This window comes from Somniosus microcephalus, chromosome 3 (genome assembly GCF_052327205.1).
Source record: "Somniosus microcephalus isolate GS21.2 chromosome 3, FLI_Smic_1.0, whole genome shotgun sequence".
In the NCBI taxonomy this organism is placed as follows: domain Eukaryota; kingdom Metazoa; phylum Chordata; class Chondrichthyes; order Squaliformes; family Somniosidae; genus Somniosus; species Somniosus microcephalus.
In genome coordinates, this window is record NC_140989.1 from 225489294 (window position 1) to 225517267 (window position 27974).

General features: G+C 48.8%; 1 protein-coding gene across 1 annotated transcript; it reads left to right on the plus strand.

The window, feature by feature from the left end:
* Nucleotides 1-1038: 1038 nt before the first annotated feature.
* On the plus strand, nucleotides 1039-27974 carry LOC147121738 (testis-specific serine/threonine-protein kinase 4-like). Its single transcript, XM_085977993.1, has 2 exons — nucleotides 1039-1379; nucleotides 27747-27974. Exons 1-2 carry the CDS (start codon nucleotides 1122-1124, stop codon nucleotides 27972-27974), a joined length of 486 nt encoding a protein of 161 aa, XP_085834119.1. The 5' UTR covers nucleotides 1039-1121.

Consider the following 27974-nt stretch of genomic DNA (forward strand, 5'->3'; position numbering starts at 1 on the left):
GGTAAGGGAGTCGAGGGTTATGGGGAGCGGGCAGGGAAGTGGAGTTGAGACCAAGATCAGATCAACCATGATCTTACTGAATGGCTCGAGGGGCCAAATGACCTACTCCTGCTCCTACCTCTTATGTTCTTATATGTTCTTGAGCCCGCGAGGCTGTAAAGTGCCTCATCGAAAGATGAGGTGCTGTTCCTCGAGCTTACCTTGAGCTTCGTTGGAACAGTGCAAGAGGCCGAGGACGGAGAGCTCAGAGTGAGAGTGGTTCGGAGAATTAAAGTGACAGGCGACCGGAAGCTCGGGGTCCACGCTTGCGGACTGAACGGAGGTGTTCTGCAAAAACGGTTGGCAGGTTGAAACTAGACAAGAGTGAAGCGAATGAGTTTCGGCTGATGCAAGAGCATCAGAGCCATAAGGAAAGGGCGCAAACAGAACAAAGCACAGCAGATTTAAACAAGACCCACCACACTGCGGTCCAGAGGCTAGAAAGAAAGAAATTGCATTTATATAGCTCCTTTAACGACCTCAGGAGGTCCCAAAACGTTTTACAGCCAATCAAGCACTTTTTGAAGTGTAGTCACTGTTGTGATGTAGAAAACACAGCAGCCAATTTGCGCACAGCAAGCTCCCATAAACAGCAATGTGATAATGATCTGTTGCAATAAATTTGGTTGAGGGACAAATATTGGCCAGGACACCTCTCCCCTGCTCCTCTTCAAGATCGTGCCATCCATCTGAGAGGGCAGACGGGGCCTCTGAAAGATGGTTCCTCCAACAGTGCAGCACTCCCTCAGCACTACACCGGGAGTGCCAGCCTAGATAATTGTGCTCAAGTACCTGGAGTGGGACTTGAACCCACGACCGTCTGACTCGGAAGCGAGGCCGCCGCCCACTGAGCCGCGGCCGACGCACGATGTTACAATAAAGCCTTGTTACACTCAACTGGGATTGCCAAGCCGAGTCACTGACTGGGTAACCGAGGGCCGAGCGCCCCTTGACATGAGGGGGAGCCCTGTAACGGTCTATCCTCTTCCTCCCTGAACAGGGACCTGAAGCTGGAGAACCTCCTCCTGGACCGCAACGATAACATAAAGATCTCGGACTTTGGCTTCTGCAAGGTGGGAGTGATGGACATGAGGGACGTGAAGCAGGTGCAGCTGAGCGAGACGTACTGCGGCAGCTATGCCTACGTGCCACCCGAGGTCCTGCAGGGGATTCCCTACAACCCCTTCCTGTCTGACATCTGGAGCATGGGCGTGATCCTTTACACCATGACCACGGGCAAGCTGCCCTTTGACGACTCCAACCTGCGGCGCCTCCTCAAGCAGATGATCAAGGGCCCCAATTTCACGAGCAAGCACAGGTTGCTCTCCGGCGAATGCAAGGTAAGGAATGATTTCAAACCTCCCGTCTCCTCCCAACCCTCCCAATACCTCATCCTGCTCTTGGCCTACGCCGGCCCAGTTCAGGTTAAATACAGAGTGAGGCTCCCTCCACACTGTCCCATCAAACACTCCCAGGGCAGGCACAGCACGGGTTAGATACAGAGTAAAGCTCCCTCTACACTGTCCCATCAAACAATCCCAGGGCAGGTACAGCACGGGTTAGATACAGAGTAAAGCTCCCTCTACACTGTCCCATCAAACGCTCCTAGGGCAGGTACAGCACGGGTTAGATACAGAGTAAAGCTCCCTCTACACTGTCCCATCAAACACTCCCAGGGCAGGTACAGCACGGGTTAGATACAGAGTAAAGCTCCCTCTACACTGTCCCATCAAACACTCCCAGGGCAGGTACAGCATGGGTTAGATACAGAGTAAAGCTCCCTCTACACTGCCCCATCAAACACTCCCAGGGCAGGTACAACACAGGTTAGATACACAGTAAAGCTCCCTCTACACTGTCCCATCAAACACTCCCAGGGCAGGTACAACACAGGTTAGATACACAGTAAAGCTCTCTCTACACTGTCCCATCAAACACTCACAATGGGTGACCTTTAAGGAGAAGATGTTCCAAGTACAGGCTAGATACATTCCAACAAGAGGGAAGGGTTAGGGAACCAAAGCAAGGGCTCCTTGGATGACGAGGGAGATCGAGAAGATGATGAAACATAAGAGGGTGTATGAAGCATGTCAGGTGAATTCTTCAAGGGAGAACCAGACCAAATACAATAAGTTGAGAGGGGAAGTGAAGATGAAAATAAGATTGGCAAAGAGAGAATATGAGAGTAGATTGGCGCTTAACATAAAAGGGAACCCAAAAATCTTCTACCAGCATGTAAACAGTAAACGGATAGTAAGAGGCGGGGTGGGGCCTATTAGAGGCAAAGAAGGTGACATATACTTAGAGGCGCAGGGCAAGGCTAGAATATTCAATGAGTACTTTGTACTAAGGAGGTGGATGCTGACAAAATATCAGTAAAAGTGGAAAAGGTAGAATCAATGGAAGGGGTGAAAATTGATAGACAGGATGTACTAGAAAGGTTGGCTATGCTTAGAGTGGACAAGTCACCTGGTCCAGATGGCTTGCATCCCAGATTGCTAAGGGAATTGGGGGAGGAGATAACGGAAGGGCTTGCCATAATTGTCCAATCTTCCCTAGATGCGGGGGAGGTGCCTGAGGATTGGAAAGTGGCAAATGTGGCACCATTGTTCAAGAAAGGGTGTAAGTGTTAAGTCCGTGAATGATTGAGACACGGACCAGCAGGAGTGAAAACAAACAAGTCTTTACTGGTGGAAGTCAATAGCGAAAACTAACAAACAGAGGCTCTCTAGTGCCTTTTATACAGGGGTGGTCACTGCCGGTACTGCAGTCTGAGACCAGTTATTCTCTTAAAGGTACATACACAACAATTCCTCCCCTTTTAGATAAACAGTACATAACATTCATTTAACAACTAAATGATAACGAATTACAATCACAATTACTGTTGCTAGATACATTGGTTAAGTTTAAGCAATTATAAGTTCAGTCTTTGAGGAGGCTTCCTGATTCTGTCTGGATAACGCCTCTTTGGGGTATCAGGTTCTTCTGGCAATGTTGCGTCGGGATCAATGTCTTTGTTTGGTTCATCTGCTTCCAATATTACCGGTTCTGCGGTAGCTGCAATTGGAACGTCGATTTCATTACCAGGTGTATCAGATCGTGGTGTGGAGTTGACGTTTTCCAGTGACTCCAGAATCTGGTCAGCATGGCGTCTTACAATGCTCTCCCCAATGTCCACGGTATACATGAGAGGTCCTTGTCGTGTACAAATCGTTCCTGGCTGCCATTTCTCAGTGCGGTAGTCCCGGGCCAAAACTGGTTGACCTATCTTAAAACTCCTGGTCGGCCTTCCATTCATATTCTGAAACTGCCTGTTCTCCACATCTCTTCGGACGTTTGGCTTAACCAAATCCAAGCGGCATCGTAGTCTTCGACTGAAGAACATCATTGCTGGAGTTTGGTTGGTAACCGCATGTGTCGCATTCCGGTAGGCAAACAAGAAGTTGTCCACCTTGTGTTGTAGGGGTATATCTTCATTACACATTGCCTTGATAGCCTTCTTGAATGTTTGGACAAACCTCTCGGCCAATCCATTAGTGGCTGGATGATATGGGGCAGATGTGTAATGCTTAACGCCATTGTTCTTTAAGAACCTCCGGAACTCTTCAGACACAAACTGTGGTCCATTGTCAGAGCAAATCTGTTCAGGCAGCCCATTCCTGGCGAATATGGTTCGCAAAACTGTGATAGTTTTTTCCGTGGTGGTTGAGGACATTTTTATTACCTCTGGCCACTTTGAATGTGCATCCACCGCAATTAAAAACATCGAGTCCATGAAGGGACCAGCAAAATCAATGTGCATGGAGATGAGGGCCACTCCCATGGATGCAGAGGAGCTTGTGGTGGGGCGTTTTGGACCTTCTGGCATCCTGCACAGCTCTTGGTCATCTCTTCGATTTCTCTATCGATTCCCGGCCACCACACAAATGCTCTGGCTAAGTTCTTCATTTTTACCCCACCCAGATGACCCTCATGAAGCTCATTGAGTACTCTATCCGTCAACTTAGGTGGAATTACTACTCTGGATCCACACATCAAGGTCCCTCTGCACACTGACAGCTGTTCTCTTTTCGGCGAGAATGCTGGCAGCAGCGGTTCGCCATGTGCTGGCCATCCCTTCACCGTTAAATCATAGACCCGTGATAGTGTCGGGTCATTCCGTGTTTCCTTTTCTATGTTTGCATTCGTCACAGGGAGACATTCGACTATGGTGGAGTGGAATAACCCCATTGGATCCACTGCAAGGTCTTCTTCCTCCACCGTCGGCAACGGTAGGCATGACAATCCATCAGCATTTCCATGCTGTTTAGTTCCTTTGTACTCGATGTCATATTGGTGTGCCCCTAGGAAAAGGGACCATCTCTGCAGCCGTTGTGCCATCATTATCGGCACGCCCTTCTGAGGGTTGAAAATGGAGACAAGAGGTTGATGATCGGTTAGTAGAGTACATTTTTGCCCGTGCAGGTAGTGATTGAACTTCTTCACCCCCCACACTAGGCTGAGGGCCTCTCTGTCAATCTGAGCGTAGTTACGCTCGGCAGAAGTTAACGAGTGTGACGCAAAAGCTATCGGCCTCTCTAACCCATCAAGGAACTTATGTGACAGTACCGCCCCAATGCCGTAGGGAGACGCATCACACGCCAGTCTGATCGGCAGTGCTGGGTTGTAGTGAGCCAATACTTCCCTTGAAGTGATTAAGTCCTTACTCTTCTGAAAAGCACGCTTACAATCATCGCTCCATTTCCATGCTAACCCCGTTCGTAGCAGGGCGTTCAGTGGGTGCAAAATTGTCGACAAATTCGGCAAAAACTTATGATAGTAATTCACCAATCCGAGGAATGACCTCAGTTGCGACACATTTTCAGGCGCTGGGGCCTTAACAACCGCTTCAATTTTGTCAGGGGACTTATGTAACCCCTCTTCATCAATCACGTGGCCACAATACGATATCTGTTTCTTAAAAAATTCGCACTTGGGGCGGTTGGCTCGCAGCCCATGTTCCCGTAGTCTAGTGAGCACCTGTTCTAGGTTGTTAAGGTGTTCACTGTCATCTTCACCTGTTACAAGGATGTCGTCCAAGTAACACTGAGTCCCCGGAATCCCTTGCAGGACTTGTTCCATCGCTCTTTGCCATATCGCCGGAGCCGATGCTACTCCGAATACCAATCGATGATACTGGTAAAGACCTTTGTGAGTGTTTATCGTGAGATACTTCCTAGAGGACTCTTCAACCTCCATCTGCAAATATGCTTGTGCTAGGTCAATTTTTGTAAAACGCTTCCCTCCAGACAGTGAGGCGAAGATGTCTTCTATCCTTGGAAGAGGATATTGTACTGTGAAGGACAGGGTTCACCGTCACCTTGAAATCCCCACAGATGCGAATCTTCCTTGGCTCTCCAGACTTATTGCTTAACGTTTTCTTCATGACAGGAACGATGGGTGTCGCCCACTCGCTCCAGTCGACCTTAGACAACATGCCCGCCTTCTCCAGATTCTCCAGCCTCGACGGCTGGGCGAATTGCATATGGTACCGGTCTTGCTTTGAAAAACTTGGGAACTGCATTCTCTTCTATTTTTATCGAGGCGGTTACGCCTTTAAGCGTGCCCAGTTCTTGTTGAAATACCTCTTTGGCGTTAGCTAAGATTGTTGACAATCGTCCAGGAGTGACGTCTTCATCTTTTTTACCGTCCACCGTCATTGCATGAATGGAATGCCAATCTAAGTTTATCTTCCTGATCCATTCCCGTCCCAATAACGGTGGTCCACCATTTGGCAGTATGTAGAGATACAATTTCCGTATTTTCTTGCCATTGTATTCGACAGGCACCCTTATTTTTCCTCTGGGGTATACTTTTTGCCCCGTATACGTCGTCAAGACGATGGATGTCTCTCTCAAGGGTATGTGTGAAAATAGCCGCTCGTAGTCTCGTCGATTCATGACGGTTAGCGCTGATCCTGTATCCAATTCCATTTTAACTTGGGACCCTGCTATCGTGAGGGTGACCCAAATGGTTCGGTGATCCTCTTTTGCGATTACATTGTGAAGTTTGAGACAGCTTAGTCTCCTGTTCTCGGATTCACTATCGCTCATCTGGTCTTCGGAACTACTGTCCGTCATCTTTTGTACTTTCTTGTACGGTTCCTTAGTAGCCTTTTTGTTGTCGCTGGTCTTCTTCCCAGACCTGCAAACTCGTGCAATGTGTGCAATCTTCCCGCATTGTCTGCATATTTTGTCTTTGGACCAGCAGTCCTTCTGGTCATGGTTAGTTCTGCCGCAGCGATAACATTTTGCAAATCCCCGTGTCATTTCGTGGGTGCCGTATTCCTGTGGTTTTTGTTGAATTTCTGCAGCTCCCCTGGCTGCTGCTTCATACGGTGCTGCCACGCTGAAAGCCTTATCTAGCGTCAGCTCTTTTTCTGAGAGTAACTTCTTCTGTGTTCCTTCACTCAGGAGTCCACAGACAAATTTGTCCCGTAGGGTATCTGCCAGTCCTGCTCCGAACTGGCAGTGCTTTGATAGCTTGCGTAGTTCCGTAAGATACTCAGCATTGCTCTCATCTTTGTGCTGAGTTCTCCTGTGGAATTTAAATCTTTCTGCTATCAACAGCGGTGCAGGGTTTAAGTGTTCCTGTAGGACAGCAACAATTTCGTTAAAACTCTTCGCCTTCGGTTTGGCTGGAGTAATCAGGTCCCGCAATAGGCCGTACGTTCTAGCGCCCATTAAGTTTAGCAATATCGATGCCTTTTTCCCCTCCGCTATTTCGTTTGCCTTGAAATATACCTCGACTCTTTCCACATACGTGGTCCAGTCCTCTAATGTATTATCAAAAGCAGTGATACAGCCAGTCTTCGGCATCTTGCAAATCTAAAATGGCGCCTCCCGCGCTTTGCCTTCTTCCCCGATTTAACAAAATGGCGCCTCCCGCGCTTTGCCTTCTTCCCCGCTGTTGTTAGTGCTGCTTTCCACGGTTTCTTGCGCGTTAAATATTGATTCTTTTTCTTTTATTATTTTCCCGCCGTGGAGCGGACCCTCTGGGACACTTCCCTCCCTCTTCTTAGGTCCGAATGCTGCCCGGCTTCAAAGCACCGGGCTCCACCCTCTCTCTCTCTCTTTGCTTCCCGACTCGCTGCCCGGCCCCGTTGAAAAGCCACCCGATCAAGCTTCAGCCCGCCGCAGCCCAGGAAGGATCAGTGCACTACCTGCCACCAGCCCGATTAGCTGGGAAACCACAGACCGAGGAACCCAGCCTGGCTCTGGACAGTCTCTCCTGCAAGTTTTCAAACCGATGATTGACGGTCGACGCCCGTTTCCCGAGTTTCTTTGGACTCTTTTTTTTTTCTTTCTTCTGGCTCCGACCTTCAACAACGTCGTCTGAGGTGCTGCCGAGTTGCAGGTAAGTTCGTTTCTTACTCGTCGCCAGTGTTAAGTCCGTGAATGATTGAGACACGGACCAGCAGGAGTGAAAACAAACACGTCTTTACTGGTGGAAGTCAATAGCGAAAACTAACAAACAGAGGCTCTCTAGTGCCTTTTATACAGGGGCGGTCACTGCCGGTACTGTAGTCTGAGACCAGTTATTCTCTTAAAGGTACATACACAACAGTAAGGACAATCCTAGTAACTACAGGCTGGTCAGTTTAACATCAGTGGTGGGTAAAGTTTTAGAAACAATAATCAAGGAAAAAATTAACAGGTATTTGGAGAGGTTTAAGCTAATTAAGGAGAGCCAACACGGGTTTGTAAAAGGAAGATCGTGTTTGACTAATCTAATTGAATTTTTTGATGAAGTAACAGGGAGGATTGATGAAGGGAATGCAATGGATGTTGTCTACATGGATTTTCGGAAGGCGTTTGACTAAGTACCACATAGAAGGCTGGTTAACAAAATTGAGGCTCATGGAATAGGTGGGTCAGTGGCAGCTTGGATAAGGAATTGGCTTAAGATCAGAAAACAGCGAGTTGTGGTAAATGGCTGTTTTTCAGACTGAAGGATGATAGACAGTGGTGTTCCCCAAGGGTCAGTGCTGGGGCCACTGCTTTTTTTGATATGTATAAATGACCTGGATATTGGAATACAGAGTGGAATTTCTAAATTTGCCGATGACACCAAACTTGGGGGTGTGGCAAACAGTGATGATGATACCAATCGACTGCAACAGGACATAGAAAGGCTAGCAGGATGGGCAGAGAAGTGGCAGATGGAATTTAATACAGAGAAGTGTGAGGTGATGCATTTTGGCAGAAGGATCAGGGAGAGGCAATATACACTTAATGGCATAGTTTTAAAGAGTGTGCAGGGCCAGAGGGGCCTAGGAGTTAATGTGCATAGGTCCCTGAAGGTGGCGGGACGTATTGAGAGATTGGTTAACAAAGCATATGAGATCTTAGGCTTCATAAGTAGAGGTATTGAGTAAAAAAATAGAGAAGTTATGCTGAACCTTTATAAAGCTCTGGTTAGGCCACAACTGGAGTATTGCGTCCAGTTCTGGTCACCACACTTTAGGAAGGATGTGAAGGCCCTTGAGAGGGTGCAGAGGAGATTTACCAGAATGGTTCTGGGGATAGCTACAAGGACAGGTTGGAGAAGCTGGATTTGTTTTCATTAGAGCAAAGGAGGTTGAGGGGTGATTTGATAGAGGTGTACAAGATTATGACGGGTTTGGAGAGGCTAGACCGGGTAAGGCTGTTCCCACTAGTTGATGGTACAAGGATTAGGGGACACAGATTTCAGAATTTGGGCAAGAGATACAGGGGGACGTGAAGAAAAACTTGTTTACACAGCTGACGGAAGTGGTGGAAGCGGGGACACTCAATGTGTTCAAGGGGAGACTGGATAGGCACTCGAGGGAAATACACTTGCAGGGCTACGGGGATAGAGCGGGGGAATGGGACTGACTGGATTGCTTGACAGAGAGCAGGCACAAACTCGATGGGCCGAATGGCCTCCTTCTGTGCCGTTATGACTCTATGACTCCCAGTGCTAGTACAGCACAGGTTAGATACAGAGTAAAGCTCCCTCTACACTGTCCCATCAAACACTCCCAGGGCAGGTACAGCACGGGTTAGATACAGAGTAAAGCTCCCTCTACACTGTCCCATTAAACACTCCCAGGGCAGGTACAGCACAGGTTAGATACAGAGTAAAGCTCCCTCTACACTGTCCCATTAAACACTCCCAGGGCAGGTACAGCACGGGTTAGATACAGAGTAAAGCTCCCTCTACACTGTCCCATTAAACATTCCCAGGGCAGGTACAGCACAGGTTAGATACAGAGTAAAGCTCCCTCTACACTGTCCCATTAAACACTCCCAGGGCAGGTACAGCACAGGTTAGATACAGAGTAAAGCTCCCTCTACACTGTCCCATCAAACACTCCCAGGGCAGGTACAGCATGGGTTAGACACAGAGTAAAGCTCCCTCTACACTGTCCCATCAAACACTCCCAGGGCAGGTGGAGCACGGGTTAGATACAGAGTAAAGCTCCCTCTACACTGTCCCATCAAACACTCCCAGGCAGGTACAGCACAGGTTAGATGCAGAGTAAAGCTCCCTCTACACTGTCCCATCAAACACTCCCAGGGCAGGTACAGCACGGGTTAGATACAGAGTAAAGCTTCCTCTACACTGTCCCATCAAACACTCCCAGGGCAGGTACAGCACGGGTTAGATACAGAGTAAAGCTCCCTCTACACTGTCCCATCAAACACTCCCAGGGCAGGTACAGCACGGGTTAGATACAGAGTAAAGCTCCCTCTACACTGTCCCATCAAACACTCCCAGGGCAGGTACAGCACGGGTTAGATACAGAGTAAAACTCCCTCTACACTGTCCCATCAAATCCCAGGGCAGGTACAGCACGGGTTAGATACAGAGTAAAGCTCCCTCTACACTGTCCCATCAAATCCCAGGGCAGGTACAGCACGGGTTAGATACAGAGTAAAGCTCCCTCGACACTGTCCCATCAAACACTCCCAGGGCTAGTACAGCACGGGTTAGATACAGAGTAAAGCTCCCTCTACACTGTCCCATCAAACACTCCCAGGGCTGGTATAGCATGGGTTAGATAAAGAGTAATGCTCCCTCTGCACTGTCCCATCAAACACTCCCAGGGCAGGTACAGCACGGGTTAGATACAGAGTAAAGCTCCCTCTGCACTGTCCCATGAAACACTCCCAGGGCAGGTACAGCACGGGATAGATACAGAGTAAAGGTCCCTCAACACTGTCCCAACAAACACTCCCAGGGCAGCTACAGCACGGGTTAGATACAGAGTAAAGCTCCCTCTACACTGTCTCATGAATCAGTCGCAGGGCAAGTAAAGCACGGGTTAGATACAGAGTAAAGCGCTCTCTACACTGTCTCATGAATCAGTCGCAGGGCAAGTAAAGCACGGGTTAGATACAGAGTAAAGCTCCCTCTACACTGTCTCATGAATCAGTCGCAGGGCAAGTAAAGCACGGGTTAGATACAGAGTAAAGCTCCCTCGACACTGTCCCATCAAACACTCCCAGGGCAGGTACAGCACGGGTTAGATACAGAGTAAAGCTCCCTCTACACTGTTCCATCAAACACTCCCAGGGCAGGTACAACACGGGTTTGATACAGAGTAAAGTTCCCTCTACAATGTCCCATCAATCAATCCCAGGGCAGATACAGCATGGGTTAGATACAGAGTAAAGCTCCCGCTACACTGTCCCATGAAACACTCCCAGGGCAGGTACAGCACGGGATAGATACAGAGTAAAGGTCCCTCAACACTGTCCCAACAAACACTCCCAGGGCAGCTACAGCACGGGTTAGATACAGAGTAAAGCTCCCTCTGCACTGTCCCATGAAACACTCCCAGGGCAGGTACAGCACGGGATAGATACAGAGTAAAGGTCCCTCAACACTGTCCCAACAAACACTCCCAGGGCAGCTACAGCACGGGTTAGATACAGAGTAAAGCTCCCTCTACACTGTCTCATGAATCAGTCGCAGGGCAAGTAAAGCACGGGTTAGATACAGAGTAAAGCGCTCTCTACACTGTCTCATGAATCAGTCGCAGGGCAAGTAAAGCACGGGTTAGATACAGAGTAAAGCTCCCTCTACACTGTCTCATGAATCAGTCGCAGGGCAAGTAAAGCACGGGTTAGATACAGAGTAAAGCTCCCTCGACACTGTCCCATCAAACACTCCCAGGGCAGGTACAGCACGGGTTAGATACAGAGTAAAGCTCCCTCTACACTGTTCCATCAAACACTCCCAGGGCAGGTACAACACGGGTTTGATACAGAGTAAAGTTCCCTCTACAATGTCCCATCAATCAATCCCAGGGCAGATACAGCATGGGTTAGATACAGAGTAAAGCTCCCGCTACACTGTCCCATCAAACACTCCCAGTGCTGGATCAGCACAGGTTAGATACAGAATAAAGCTCCCTCTGCAGGGTCCTATCAAACACTTCCAGGGCTGGTACAGCACGGATTAGATACACAGTAAAGCACCCTCTACACTGTCCCATCAATAAGTCCCAGGGCAGGTACAGCACAGGTTAGATACAGAATAAAGCTCCCTCTAAACTGTCCCGTCAAACACTCCCAGGGCAGGTACAGCACGGGTTAGATACAGAGTAAAGCTCCCTCTACACTGCCCATCAAACACTCCCAGGGCAGGTACAGCACGGGTTAGATACAGAGTAAAGCTCCCTCTACACTGTCCCATCAAACACTCCCAGGGCTGGTATAGCATGGGTTAGATAAAGAGTAAAGCTCCCTCTACACTGTCCCATCAAACACTCCCAGGGCAGGTACAGCACGGGTTAGATACAGAGTAAATCTCCCTCTACAATGTCCCAACAAACACTCCCAGGGCAGGTACAGCACGGGATAGATACAGAGTAAAGGTCCCTCTACACTGTCCCAACAAACACTCCCAGGGCAGCTACAGCACGGGTTAGATACAGAGTAAAGCTCCCTCTACACTGTCTCATGAATCAGTCGCAGGGCAAGTAAAGCACGGGTTAGATACAGAGTAAAGCGCTCTCTACACTGTCTCATGAATCAGTCGCAGGGCAAGTAAAGCACAGGTTAGATACAGAGTAAAGCTCCCTCTACACTGTCTCATGAATCAGTCGCAGGGCAAGTAAAGCACGGGTTAGATACAGAGTAAAGCTCCCTCGACACTGTCCCATCAAACACTCCCAGGGCAGGTACAGCACGGGTTAGATACAGAGTAAAGCTCCCTCTACACTGTCCCATCAAACACTCCCAGGGCAGGTACAACACGGGTTTGATACAGAGTAAAGTTCCCTCAACAATGTCCCATCAATCAATCCCAGGGCAGATACAGCACGGGTTAGATACAGAGTAAAGCTCCCGCTACACTGTCCCATCAAACACTCCCAGTGCTGGATCAGCACAGGTTAGATACAGAATAAAGCTCCCTCTACAGGGTCCTATCAAACACTTCCAGGGCTGGTACAGCACGGATTAGATACACAGTAAAGCACCCTCTACACTGTCCCATCAATAAGTCCCAGGGCAGGTACAGCACAGGTTAGATACAGAATAAAGCTCCCTCTAAACTGTCCCATCAAACACTCCCAGGGCAGGTACAGCACGGGTTAGATACAGAGTAAAGCTCCCTCTACAATGTCCCAACAAACACTCCCAGGGCTGGTATAGCATGGGTTAGATAAAGAGTAATGCTCCCTCTGCACTGTCCCATCAAACACTCCCAGGGCAGGTACAGCACGGGTTAGATACAGAGTAAAGCTCCCTCTACAATGTCCCAACAAACACTCCCAGGGCAGGTACAGCACGGGATAGATACAGAGTAAAGGTCCCTCAACACTGTCCCAACAAACACTCCCAGGGCAGCTACAGCACGGGTTAGATACAGAGTAAAGCTCCCTCTACACTGTCTCATGAATCAGTCGCAGGGCAAGTAAAGCACGGGTTAGATACAGAGTAAAGCGCTCTCTACACTGTCCCATCAAAAACTCCCAGGGCTGGTACAGCACGGGTTAGATACAGAGTAAAGCTCTCTCTGCACTGTCTCATCAAACACTCCATGAATAGGTACAGTACGAGATAGATACAGAATTAAGTTCCCTCTACACTGTCCCATCAAACACTCCCAGGGCTGGTACTGTACGGGATCGATACAGAGTAAAGCTCCCGCTACACTGTCTCATCAAACACTCCCAGGGCAGGTACAGCACGGGTTAGATAAAGCGTAAATTTCCCTCTACACGGTCCCATTAAACACTCCCAGCGCAGGTAAAGCACGGGTTAGATACAGAGTAAAGTTCCCGCTACACTGTCTCATCAAACTCTCCCAGGGTAGGTACTGTACGGGATCGATACAGAGTAAAGCTCCCGCTACACTGTCTCATCAAACACTCCCAGGGCAGGTACAGCACGGGTTAGATACAGAGTAAAGTTCCTGCTACACTGTCCCATTAAACACTCCCAGGGCAGGTACAGCACGGGTTAGATACAGAGTAAAGTTCCCTCTACAATGTCCCATCAATCAATCCCAGGGCAGATACAGCACGGGTTAGATACAGAGTAAAGCTCCCGCTACACTGTCCCATCAAACACTCCCAGTGCTGGATCAGCACAGGTTAGATACAGAATAAAGCTCCCTCTACAGTGTCCTATCAAACAATTCCAGGGCTGGTACAGCACGGATTAGATACACAGTAAAGCACCCTCTACACTGTCCCATCAATAAGTCCCAGGGCAGGTACAGCACAGGTTAGATACAGAATAAAGCTCCCTCTAAACTGTCCCGTCAAACACTCCCAGGGCAGGTACAGCACGGGTTAGATACAGAGTAAAGCTCCCTCTACACTGTCCCATCAAACACTCCCAGGGCAGGTACAGCACGGGTTAGATACAGAGTAAAGCTCCCTCTACACTGTCCCATCAAACACTCCCAGGGCAGGTAAAGCACGGGTTAGATACAGAGTAAAGCTCCCCCTACACTGTCCCATCTAACACTCCCAGAGCAGGTACAGCACGGGTTAGATACAGAGTAAAGCTGTGCTATCAAACCGTATTTTCTGAACGGTGTATGTGGTAGAATATGCAGCAATGTGAGTTTGTTATGATTTTCAATTAGAACGGCTATGCGATTTCTATATCCCAAATGCAAGTCCATCAGAGCCACAGAGAAAGCAAAAGGCTACTCCAAATAAATACACTGACCACAGATTGCAGAGGGTGAAGGGTCAGTGTCACTGCCCCCACCCAGTTCCTCCATCAGCAAGAGGAGACCTTCATTCCCCCTCTGTCTGTGGCTGGATTTGACCCGAGGTCCCAGTGGGTGAAAGGTCAGTGTCTGACACCACTGCCCCCGCCCAGCTCCCCATCCTCTCTCTCCCTAATATGTCTTATAACCGGAGATCCACCTATTTGCCACCAAGGCTCTTTAGAACAGGTAAGGAAACAAGTGAGATGTTCAAACTCATAATGGAAGAGCAGAGTAATCGCCATCCTGAGGATATTTGGTGTCGAGCTTTGTTCTCAGTCTATTTCTGTGCGTTGAGTGGTGTTGATTTTGATGGGACTCCCAGTATTCGGACCAGCGGGTCTAATGGTAGTCTGTTGGGATTCCCACTATTGGGCCCAGTGGGTCTAATGATAGTCTGTTGGGACACCCTCTATTGGGACCAGTAGTTCTAATGGTAGTCTGTTGGGATTCCCACTATTGTGACCAGCAGTTCTAATGGTAGTCTGTTGGGATTCCCACTATTGGGCCCAGTGGGTCTAATGGTAGTCTGTTGGGATTCCCGCTATTGGGGCCAGCAGTTCTAATAGTAGTCTGTTGGAATTACCACTATTTGGACCAGCGGGTCTGATGGTAGTCTGTTGGGACTCCCTGTATTGGGACCAGCAGTTCTAATGGTAGTCTGTTGGGATTCCCACTATTGGGACCAGCAGTTCTAATGGTAGTCTGTTGGGATTCCCGCTATTGGGGCCAGCGGTTCTAATAGTAACCTATTGGTATTCCCACTATTGGGACCAGCGGTTCTAATGGTAGTCTGTTGGAATTACCACTATTTGGACCAGCGGGTCTAATGGTAGTCTGTTGGGATTCCCACTATTGAGACCAGCAGTTCTAATGGTAGTCTGTTGGTACTCCCTCTATTGGGACCAGTGGTTCTAATGGTAGTATGTTGGGATTACTACTATTCGGACCAGCGGGACTAACGTTAGTGTGTTGGGACTCCCTCTATCAGGACCAGCAGTTCTAATGGTAGTCTGTTGGGATTACCACTATTGGGACCAGCAGTTCTAATGGTAGTCTGTTGGAATTCCCACTATTGAGACCAGCAGTTCTAATGGTAGTCTGTTGGGATTACCACTATTCGGACCAGCAGTTCTAATGGTAGTCTGTTGGTACTCCCTCTATTGGGACCAGCGGTTCTAATGGTAGTCTGTTGGGATTCCCGCTATTTGGGACCAGCGGTTCTAATGGTAGTCTGTTGGAATTCCCACTATTGAGACCAGCAGTTCTAATAGTAGTCTGTTGGGATTACCACTATTCGGACCAGCAGTTCTAATGGTAGTCTGTTGGTACTCCCTCTATTGGGACCAGCGGTTCTAATGGTAGTCTGTTGGGATTCCCGCTATTGGGACCAGCGGTTCTAATGGTAGTCTGTTGGGATTCCTGCTATTGGGACCAGCGGGTCTAATGGTAGTCTGTTGGGATTCCTGCTATTGGGACCAGCGGGTCTAATGGTAGTCTATTGAGATTCCTGCTATTGGGACCAGCGGACCTAATGGTAGTCTGTTGGGACTTCCACTCTTTGCCGGGTGTTTCAGGGTGAAGGGGACAGCGCTGACTGGAAGAGGACAGGAGTCCAGGGCTAAACATGTGGTGGGGGAGGGGGGCGTTGAATAATCCAGGGTTTTGTTTGTGTAGTCAGCAGGTCGTGGGTTCCAGACCCCATTCCAGAGACTCGAGCCCCCATAATCCAGGGCTGACACTCCCGGTGCCGGTACCGAGGGAGCACTGCACTGTCGGAGGTGCTGTCTTTTGGATGAGATGTTAAAACCGAAGGCCCCATCTGCCCTCTCGGGTGGACGCCAAAGATTGGAAGAAGAGTAGCGGGTGGGGGGGGGGGGCATTCTCCTTGGTGTCCTGGGGCCAACGTTTCTCCCCCCTCAAACCAACGCAGTCGTCAGACGGATAAAAGAATAGTTCGTCACGTTGCCTTTTTTTGGTGGCGCGGGATCATGCTGTGCGCAAATCTGTCCGCTTGCGTTTGCCTGCGTAACGCGTCGAAAGCAATCCGATGGCTGTGAAGCGCTTTGGTTCGTCCAGCAGCAAATACTTTCTCCTGCCTCACTCCACAGAATATCTCTCTGATGAAATAATCTTCCCTTGGGATGCGGCGTGGGGGGCGGTCTGGACATTCTGTTTCTGCGCTCCCAGAGTCGGAATCTTCTATTAACCGCACGGATGGCTTTAGGGGCTGGGGTTGGTGGGGGGTTTGGGTGGAACAGATTGCAGACGGTGTGTGGGGTAAGGTGCGGGGGGCTGGGCGGAGAAGGTGGAGCAGTGAGGCACGGCAACAGAAGCAGACTCCAGCAGGCCAGGAAAGCCTCCCGTTGCTCTTCTGTCACTTGGCTTCATCCTGGCCGCGTTGCACCCCTGACCGCTCGCGCCCCCTCTGAGTGAAGAAATTCCTCCTCATCTCAGTCTTAAATGGCCGACCCCTTATCCTGAGACTATGCCCCCGAGTTCTAGACACTCCAGCCAGGGGAAACAACCTCTCGGCATCTACCCTGTCAATCCCCCTCAGAATCTTGTATGTTTCAATGAGATCACCTCTCATTCTTCTAAACTCCAGAGAGTATCGGCCCATTCTACACAATCTCTCCTCATAGGACAGCCCTCTCATCCCAGGAATCAATCTAGTGAACCTTCGTTGTACCGCCTCTAAGGCAAGGATATCCTTCCTTAGATAAGGAGACCAAAACTGTGCCCAGTACTCCAGGTGTGGTCTCACCAAGGCCCTGTACAATTGTAGTAAGACTTCCTTACTCTTATACTCCAACCCCCTTGCAATAAAGGCCAACATGCCATTTGCCTTCCTTATTGCTTGCTGGACCTGCATGCTAGCTTTCTGTGTTTCTTACACGAGGACACCCAAATCTCTCTAAACGCCAACAGGCGTAGGGAACTGGATAACCTGGCGAAGGTATGCTCGTCACCCGGCAACTTGACGCCGGTCTCCTCGATCAGGCCATTAACCGTCCCTCTGCTGCTGTACGGATCGCTGGATGTGTGCGGTGGGGAGGTGGGCAGGGGGAGTGCGGTCGATGGAGTTGGGTGTGGGAGTGACGGAGATGAGGAAGAGGCACGCAGGAACCTGGATCCACCTCGAGCTTCTGGCTGAGCACCAATGTGAAACGCCAGACAGAGGGAGGCTCGGCATCCCTTACAGGCCATCTCTCCTGTATCCACGGCAACGCAAAGACGACGACGCTTAATGGACAACGGATATCTCCTTCTCTCGCTCCCTGTCTCCATCCTTCTGCCTCCCTCACTCCCTTTCTCCATCACTTGTTCCCTTTCTGTCCCTCTCTATAGCTCTCTCTCTCTCTCCCTCCCTCTCTCTTTCTCCCTCTTTCCCACCCTCCCTCTCTCCTTTCTTCTCTCTCTCTCTCGCTCCTTCCCTCGTCCTTTCTGTCTCCTGTTCTTTCTCCCTCCTCTCCCCCTCTCTCTCCCTCTCCCTCTCCTCCCTCTCTCTCTCCTCTCCCTCTAACCCTTTCTCTCTCTCCTGTCCTCTCTCCCTCCCCTCCGTGTCTCAACCCGCTCCTCCCTCTCCCTTTGTCTCTCTCTCTCCTGTTCACTGTCCCTTTCTCTCTCTCCTGTTATCTCTCCCTCCCCTCCCTCCCTCTCTTCCCCCTCCCTCACTCCCTTTCTCTCTCTCCTGTTCTCTCTCCCTCTTCTCCCTCTCTGTCTCTTGCTCCCTCTCCTCCCTCTTCCTTTCTCTCTCTTATGTTCTCTCTCCCTGTCCTCCTTCTCTCCCTTTCTCTCTCTCCAGTTCTCTCTCCCTCCCCTCCCTCTCTCCCTTTCTCTCTCCTGTTCTCTCTCCCTCCCCTCCTTCTCTCCCTTGCTCTCTCTCCAGTTCTCTCTCCCTCCCCTTCCTCTCTCCCTTTCTCTCTCTCTCCCCTGTTCTCTCTCCCTCCCCTCTCGGATGAGACGTTAAACCGAGGCCCCGTCTGCTCTCTCTCAGGTGGATGTAAAAGATCCCATGGCATTATTTCAAAAAAGAACAGGGGAGTTATCCCTGGTGCCCTGTGTTATGTATTGTGTGTTCTATTGTGTGTTCTCCTCCCACCTGTGGTGGCGCTGTCACAGGAGATAAATGGTTGGGTATTCTCTCGGTTAAGTTTAGCTCTCTTTGTTCGGAACTTTCCAGAACTTCCTTTCCTTCCAATAAAGCACTTCATGTTTGAATCTCTGAGTTCTGAGTCCTAAATTGTGTCTAGGTAGAAAGGTACTGACACAAGTGGCAACGAGGAGCGGATGAATCTGCGTACGTTACGGGTGCAGTGAGTAAACAGAAAATTTAATTTGAAACGTGAGATGGCTACTATATTAGGAAACATCGGTGATTTTGATGAAAATGTGGAGCAATGGAGCGCATATACGGAACGTTTTGACTATTTTGTATTGGCGAATGCGGTGGCAAATGAAAAGGTCGTGCCTACCTTTTTGAGTGTAATTGGGCCGAAGACTTTCAATTTACTTCGCAGCCTCGTGCAGCCAGATAAGCCAGGAACTAAAACATATAAGCAACTAGTGGAAATTCTTGGAGCACATTTTTCACCAAAACCTCTGGTTATTGCTGAGAGATTTAGATTTCACAAACGGAATCAAGAGGAGGGGGAATCAGTGACGATGTTTATTGCTGCTTTAAAAAGGTTGTCGGAACACTGCCAGTTCAAGGAGGTGCTGAATGACACCATTAGAGACAGACTCGTGTGTGGTCTGCAAAATGCAGCCACACTGAAGCGCCTTCTTACGGAGGACAACCTTACTCTTGAAAAGGCCATTGAAGTTAGTGTCTCCATGGAGATGGCGGAAAAGGAGGCTCACCAGTTGAGTTCAACAGGGAGAGTTCACAAGGTGTCGTCTGAGCCTAAAGGTGCGCGGAACGGCACATGTTACCGTTGTGGGAAAACGGGCCATCACGCTGATGACTGCTGGTGTACGGAGCTGGAATGCCGAAATTGTGGCAAAAAGGGTCACATTGAACGCGCCTGTAGAGGTAAAAAAAGAACAGACAGAGCTGGGAAGCATGGAAGCAAAATGTCTGTATTGGACAAGGGAGGAAAAAGAGTGTTCATTCAGTGCAGTATGATGGAACAAGCAAAACAGAGGGGAGCGACACCTCTGAGGAGGAAGAGGTGCACATACTGACGGTTGCAGGTGGTTCAAATGGCTACTGGGTGTCACCACTGGTGGAGGGACAATCAGTGCGGATGGAGGTGGACACAGGCGCGGCTGTGTCCCTTGTTTCAGACACTGTCTACAACAAAATGCTAAAGCATCTTACCCTTCAGCCAACAAACATTGTGCTAAAGACGTATACCGGCGAACCTGTGGCCATGAGAGGCGCCATTGAGGTGACAGTTAAATTGAACGGACAGACTGCAAAACTGCCACTATATGTGGTAAAGGGAAATTACCCATCGCTACTGGGACGTGCGTGGCTAGAGAAAATCACGCTGGACTGGCCTGCAGTCTGCATGATGTCAAAAGGGGAGTCAGGTCTGACTGCAGTGTTAAACAAACATGCAGAACTCTTCAATGGGGAACTTGGGAGCATGAAAAAGATCAGCGTGAGACTGGACATTAAACCTGACAGCAAGCCGAAGTTTCACAAAGCCCGACCTGTACCCTATGCAATTAGGCCAAAAGTTGAGGCTAACTTGGAGGCCTTAGTCGAGAATGGAGTCCTGGAGCCTGTGAGCGTGAGCAAATGAGCCACACCCATTGTTCCTGTCCTGAAAAAGGATGGATCTGTTCGAATCTGCAGGGATTTTAAAGTGACTATTAACCCGGTGCTGTCTGTGGAACAGTACCCTCTTCCCCTCATTGATGATCTTTTTACGGACCTGGCCGGAGGGCAAAAGTTCAGCAAAATAGACTTATGCCAGGCTTATCTACAAATGCATGTCGATGACAAATCAAAGGAGCTGCTGACAATTGTGACACACAAGGGGCTATACAGGTACTGCCGCCTTCCGTTTGGAATTACGTCGGCCCCTGCTCTATTCCAAAGGGTAATGGATCAGATTTTGAGTGGACTGCCAGGAGTCCAGTGCTACCTGGACGACATCCTTGTCACTGGGACAAATGAGGAGGATCATCTTCTGAACTTGGATGCGACACTACAACGACTGAAAGAGTACGGACTCAGAGTTCGTAAAGACAAATGTGAATTCTTTCAGTCTTCAGTTGAGTACCTGGGGCATGTGATTGACGCTACTGGCCTGCATAAGGCGCCGCCAAAGGTCAAGGCGATCGTGGAGGCCCCAGCACCCCAGAATGTGAGCCAGTTACGTTCATTTCTGGGGCTACTTAACTACTATGGGAAGTTTATTCCAGACTTAGCAACATTGCTGAAGCCGTTACATCAGTTGCTATGTCAAGGCAAAACATGGAAATGGACTGAACTGTGCAACGAAGCTTTTGCCCAAGCAAAGAAAGCATTGCTGAATTCGGAGGTCCTGACACACTTCGACCCAAAGCTACCCGTGCAGCTAGCATGTGATGCATCACCATATGGTGTGGGAGCAGTCATATCCCACATCATGCCTTCGGGTGAAGAGAAACCTATCGCCTTCGCATCACGCACCTTGAACAAGGCCGAGAGTAACTATGCGCAGATCGAGCGCAAGGCCTTGGGAATCGTTTTTGGAATTCGAAAATTTCATCAGTACCTGTTTGGGAGAAGGTTCACACTCCTGACAGACCACCGTCCATTGACTTCAATCTTCGGGCCCCACACCGGAATTCCGTCTCTCACTGCAAGCAGAATGCAAAGGTGGGCTTTACTGTTGTCAGGACACACATACGACATCAAATATCGCAAATCAGACTTGCACGGCAACGCAGACAGTCTCTCGAGGCTACCCTTGCCTGTTACTCCCCCAGAGCCTCATCAGACATCTTCTACTTTAGACAAGTGGAGGGAGCACCTGTCACTGCAGTTCAGGTGCAAAGGTACACCTGCAACGATCCAGTCCTGTCTGAGGTAATGGACGATGTCATTCGAGGGAGAGCGATAGGAGATTCTCCTAGTTTGAAACCTTACATTTCAAAAAGAAATGAGCTCTCCGTCCAGGCAGGTTGTCTTCTTTGGGGACGCCGTGTCATCATTCCGCCACCTCTGAGGGAACCTATACTGCAACAACTTCATACAGGCCACAGTGGGATGGTTCGGATGAAGGAAATGGCAAGAAGCTACTTCTGGTGGCCAGGTCTCGATGGGAATATTGAGGAGAAAGCCAAAACATGTTCCCCATGTCAAAGGGTCCGGAATGTTCCACAGCTGGCAACCCTACACCCCTGGGATTGGCCTGCAGAAGTGTGGCAGCGAGTACATGTGGACTTTGCCGGTCCTTTCGAAGGGAAGATGTTTATGGTGGTTGTGGACGCTCGTAGCAAGTGGCCGGAGGTCGCTGTGATGAGGTCTACCACGGCAGAGAAAACAATTGAGAAACTTGGTGAGATGTTCAGCCGTTATGGCTCACCGGAACAACTCGTAAGTGACAATGGTCCACAATTTGTATCACAGGAGTTTGCAACCTTCCTGCATGTGAATGGTGTCCAACACATCAGGTCTGCGCCCTATCATCCCTCTACTAACGGCCAGGCAGAAAGGTTCGTGCAAACTTTGAAGCACGCCTTGAAAGCATCGCAAGGTCAGGGCTCAATCCACCAATGTCTGAACAGCTTCCTGTTGTCCTACAGGAACGAGCCGCATGCCACAACCAAAACTTCCCCCGCTTCGCTCATGATGAAGAGGCAGTTGCGGACAAGTTTTGACTTACTCAAACCTCCAAGGGCAGAGCAGGTTGTCCATCGTCAACAACAAGTTCAAGTTGAAAAGAGAGAGAAAAGAGCCAAGGAGAGACGGTTTCATCCAGGAGAGCACGTCCTAGCTCGAAACTACAACACTGGACCAAAATGGGTTCCTGCTACGGTGATCGCGCAGACGGGCCCTGTGTCTTACATGGTTGAGACTGCTGAGGACGTCGTCTGGAGAAGACACACAGATCAACTGTTGCTAGGAGCAGAGACAGCCACAGAGGCTCCAACGGCTGGTTGGCCTGAACTGTTTCCGGATGATACCGCAAACCAGCATCCTTTGCCACAGTGCTCTTCTCCAACACAGGAAGTCAAAGAGACTGTTCCACCTGTGCAAACTCCTGACTTTCAACTGACACAGGCACCTTCTCCATCCAGGCCTGTGTCAATGCCTACTGCTGTGGAAGCCAGCGATGACCGCCGGTATCCTGTCAGAGAGCGGCGGCCTCCAAGACGCTTGGATCTGTAGGCTTAGTGACTTACCCACAAGACTGGGGCAGAATAAACCCCAGGGTAAAGTCAAGGTTTGAGGCAGTCTACCTCTACCTTAGGTTAGTTGAGCGTATTGAAAGTAACTTACCTATTGAGGAATAATGTGGACCTTCCATTTAAGAGGGGAGGAAATGTTATGTATTGTGTGTTCTATTGTGTGTTCTCCTCCCACCTGTGGTGGCGCTGTCACAGGAGATAAATGGTTGGGTATTCTCTCGGTTAAGTTTAGCTCTCTTTGTTCGGAACTTTCCAGAACTTCCTTTCCTTCCAATAAAGCACTTCATGTTTGAATCTCTGAGTTCTGAGTCCTAAATTGTGTCTAGGTAGAAAGGTACCGACACAACACCCTGGTAAATATTTATCCCTCAATCAACATCTAAAACAGATGATCTGGTTATTATCACATTGCACATGTACGCAAATTGGCTGCTGCGTTTCCCACATTACATCAGTGACAACACTTCAAAATAGTACTTCATTGGCTGTAAAGCGCTTTGGGATGTCTGGTGGTTGTGAAAGGCGCTATAGAAATTCAAGTCTTGCTTTCTTTCTCTGATGCGGAATGAGTTACCTAAACAGGTTCAGGGGCTTGACTGTGAATGAAGATCCTTTATTTCCCACCCCCCCACCCCAATTTTCTCCCTCCCCGCCTCCTTTCCTGAAGACATTGTTTCTTTGCTGGGTTATGGTCCCAAAGCAGCCATCAACCTCCTTGTTGCATCAGCTTAGTGAGATATTGAACTGCAGGGGGCAGCACAGGGTGGGTCCTCTCTGTCCTTACCCATAAGGTTATCACGCACACCCCTCTTATTTCCGCCCCCCCCCCCATCCCCTCAGGGATCAGCAAGCCTTGGCTTTGCTCCTTTGCCCACCCTCTTCCCCCAACGCCAACCTTACCAGCCCAGGGTTGCCGAGGCCAATTCCCGACTGAGATGGCGCAGGCCAGCGGGGGGGGTAGGGTGAAGGGCAGGGTGAGCGCAACAAGCAGGGAAGACCTACGGGAAAGGGTAAGTCGCCCAGCGATCTGGAGTCGTCGAGGGTGACGCCAGGATGTTGACCGAATGTCATCATGTGGAGCCGGGTCGGACAGCGCAAGTCCTTGACAAGAAAGAAAAGAGGAACTGGAAGAACATAAGCAATAAGAGCAGGAGTAGGCCATTCGGCCCCTCGAGCCTGCTCCGCCATTCAATAAGATCATGGCTGATCATCGACCTCAACTCCACTTTCCTGCACTATCCCCATATCCCTTGATTCCCTTAATATCCAAAAATCTATCGATCTCTGTCTTGAATATACTCAACGAGTGAGCCTCCACAGCCCTCTGGGGTAGAGAATTCCAAAGATTCACCATCAGTGAAGAAATTTCTCCTCATCTCAGTCCTAAATGGCTGACCCCTTATTCTGAGACTGTGACCCCTGGTTCTGGGCTCCCCAGCCAGGGGAAACATCCTCCCTGCATCTACCCTGTCAAGCCCTGTAAGAATTTTATATGTTTCAATGAGATCACCTCTCATTCTTCTAAACTCTAGAGAATATAGGCCTAGTCTACTCAATCTCTCATCATAGGACAATCCCCCATCCCAGGAACCAGTCTGGTGAACCTTCGTTGCACTCCCTCTATGGCAAGTATATCCTTCCTTAGGTAAGGAGACCAAAACTGTACACCATACTCCAGGTGTGGTCTCACCAGGGCCCTATATAATTGCAGTAAGACGTCTTTACTTTTATACTCAAATCCTCTTGTAATAAAGGCCAACATACCATTTGCTTTCTTAATTGCTTGCTGTACCTGCATGTTAACTTTCAGTGATTTGTGTACAAGGACACCCAGGTCCCTCTGAACAATAACATTTCCCAATCTCTCACCATTTAAAAAATACTCTGCTTTTCTATTTTTCCTACCAAAGTGGATAACTTCACATTTCTCCACATTATATTCCATTTGCCATGTTGGTGCCCACTCACTTAGCCTGTCTATATCCCCTCTATCCATGCTAGTATATTACCCCCAATCCCATGAGCCCTAATTTTGTTTAATAACCTCTTGTGTGGCACCTTATCAAATGCCTTCTGAAAATCCAAATACACCACATCCACTGGTTCCCCCTTATCTATTCTGCTCGTTACAACCTCAAAAAACTCTTAACAGATTCGTCAAACACGATTTCCCTTTCATAAATCTATGTTGGCTCTGCCCAATCCTATTATTATTTTCCAAGTGCCCTGTTACCACATCCTTAATAATAGATTCTAACATTTTCCCTACTACTGATGTCAGGCTAACTGGTCTGCAGTTCCCAGTTTTCTCTCTCCCTCCTTTCTTAAATAGTGGGGTTATATTTGCTACCTTCCAATCTGTGGGAACTGTTCCAGAATCTATGGAATTTTGGAAAATGACAACTAATGCATCCACTATCTCTATAGCCACCTCTTTCAAAACCCTAGGATGTAAGCCATCAGGTCCAGGGGATTTATCGGCTTTCAGTCCCATTAATTTCTCCAGTACTATTTTTTTACTAATACTAATTTCTTTCAGTTTCTCATTCTCGCTAGACCCTTGGTTCTTTACTATTTCCAGGAAGTTTTTTGCGTCTTCTTCCGTGAAGATAGACACAAAGTATTTGTTTAATTTCTCTGCCATTTCCTTAATCCCCATTATAATTTCTCCTGTCTCAGCCTGTAAGGGACCCATATTTACTTTCTCTAATCTTTTCCTTTTTACATACCTAAAGAAACTTTTACAGTCTGTTTTTATGTCTCTGGCTAGTTTACTCTCATATTCTATTTTCCCTTTTTTTTATCAATTTCTTGGTCCTCCTTTGCTGAAATCTAAAATACTCCCAATCCTCAGCCTTACTACTCTTTTTGGTAACATTATAAGCCTCTTCCTTTGATCTAATACCATCTTTAACTTCTCTTGTTAGCCACGGTTGGACCACTTTTCCTGTGGGGTTTTTGTGCCTTAAAGGAATGTATATTTGTTGTAAATTATGTATTAATTCTTTAAATGCTAGCCATTGCTTGTCTACCATCATACCTTTTAATGTAATTTCCCAATCTACCATACCCAACTCGCCCCTCATACCTAAGTAGTTTGCTTTGTTTAGATGTAACTAAATCACTTTCAAACTCAATACAAAATTCTATCATATTATGGTCACTCTTCCCTAAAAGTCCCTTTACTACAAGGTTATTAATTAACCCTTTCTCATTGCACAATACTAGATCTAAAATAGCCTGTTTCCTAGTTGGTTCCTCAACATACTGATCTAGATAACTATCTTGCATACATTCCATGAATTCGTCCTCCACACTGTTACTGCAAATTTGGTTTGCCCAGTCTATATGTAGATTAAAGTCCCCAATGATTAATTTATTACCCTTGTTACATGCACCTCTAATTTCCTGATTTATACTCTGCCCTACATTACAACTACTGTTTGGGGGCCTATAAACAACTCCCACCAATGTTTTCTGCCCCTTGCTGTTTCTTAGCTCCGCCCAAGCTGAGACTACTTCTTGATTTTCGGAGCTAAGATCCTTTCTCTCTACTGTCTTTATCCCATCCTTTATTATCAGGGCTACCCCTCCTCCTTTTCCATTTTCCCTATCTCTCTTAGGTATCCTGGAATATTTAGTTCACAACCTTGGCCACATTGCAACCACGTCTCCGTAATGGCTATTAGATCAAACTTGTTCATTTCTATCTGCGCTATTAATTCATCTATTTTGTTGCGAATGCTTCCTGCATTCAGATATAGTGCCTTTAGCTTTGACTTATTTCTATTTTTCCCTGACGTCACCTTAGTCACTGATGCTGAATTACCTTTGTTACTCTCTCTGTCCCTTCCTGACCCACTCTGCTTATTTTACCCAAAACTCTACCCTGCTCTAGAGCCTTGACATTTCTCCCGCTGCTTTTAAATTTACTCTTTCCTGAATCCTCCCACCCCCTTCATTAGTTTAAAGCCCTATCTACTGCCCTAGTTATTCGGTTCGCCAGGACACTGGTCCCAGCCCAGTTTAAGTGGAGCCGGTCCCAATGGAACAGCTCCCTCTTTCCCCAGTACTGCCGCCAGTGCCCCATGAACTGAAACCCCTTCCTCCCACACCACTCTTTGAGCCACGCATTTAAACCTCTAATCTGTTTGTCCCTAAGCCAATTTGCACGTGGCTCAGGTAACAATCCAGAGATTTTTACCTTTGAGGTTCTGCTTTTTAATTTGGATCCGAGCTCCTCAAACTCCCTCAGCAGAACCTCATTCCTAGTTCTACCTATGTCGTTGGTTCCTACGTGGACCACGACAACTGGATCCTCCTCCTCCCACTCTAGTCGGGAATGGTGATTATAGGGATGGGGAGGGCCGGATCGAATACTCTATTGGGTCGTGACGATTGCAAGTGGTGCATCTGGGTGCTCACTGACCTACATTGGCTCCCTGTCCGGCAACACCTCGAATTTAGAATTCTCATCCTTGTGTTCAAATCCCTCCGTGGCCTCGCCCCTCCCTATCCCTGTAACCTCCTCCAGCCCCACAGCCCTCTGAGATATCTGCGCTCCTCCAACTCTGGCCCCTTGCGCATTCCCGATTTTAATCGCTCCGCCATTGGCGGCCGTGCCTTCAGCTGCCATGGCCCCAAGCTCTGGAATTCCCTCCCTAAACCTCTCCGCGTCTCTCTCCTCCTTTAAGACGCTCCTTAAAACCTCTTTGACCAAGCTTTTGGTCACCTGTCCTGATATCTCCTTGCGTGGCGCGGTGTCAACTTTCTGCTTGATTAACGCTCCTCTGAAGCGCATTGGGGACATCTTGTGACGTTGAAGGCGTCGTTGTTACGCGGGGTTGGCATATTTTGGAAAGGCAGGTCAAGGGGGTCCTTCTAGAGTCGCACGACCAAGAGTGTGATTTGTTTTTTCTCTTGACGTGGTTTTTGAGCGACTCAGGATTGGGGGGGGGGTGCCGGGCAAGATGTCCACGAGCAGGTTGGACTCTCCCCTCTCCCTACTTTGTGTCCGAATCTCGTAGCTCCCGCCGCCCCCCCCCCCCACATCGTTCTTCTGCAAAACCGAGATACTCACCGGAGCCTCCCGCCGTTTGTCGTTCCAGGACCTGATCCAGAGGCTGCTCTCGGCCGTGGCTCAACGCTACTCGCTGCTGTCGACCTTCAACCACCCCTGGATGGTCCCCTTCGTCGCCCGGAGGCCGGGCCACCTCCTGGAGGAGATGGATGTCCTCTACATGTACTACAGGGGTAGGAGGAGCAGTCACCGGATCATGGCCAGCAAGCATCGAGGCCAGGACAGCTTCCTGGATGAGCTGCTGGCACTCATGTAG

Excerpts from the sequence above, each read along its gene's own strand:
- LOC147121738 (XM_085977993.1), top strand. The coding sequence starts at position 1,122 with ATGGACATGAGGGACGTGAAGCAGGTGCAGCTGAGCGAGACGTACTGC. Across the intron at positions 1,380-27,746 it reads TGCTCTCCGGCGAATGCAAG|GACCTGATCCAGAGGCTGCT; the intron begins GTAAGGAATGAT and ends TTGTCGTTCCAG.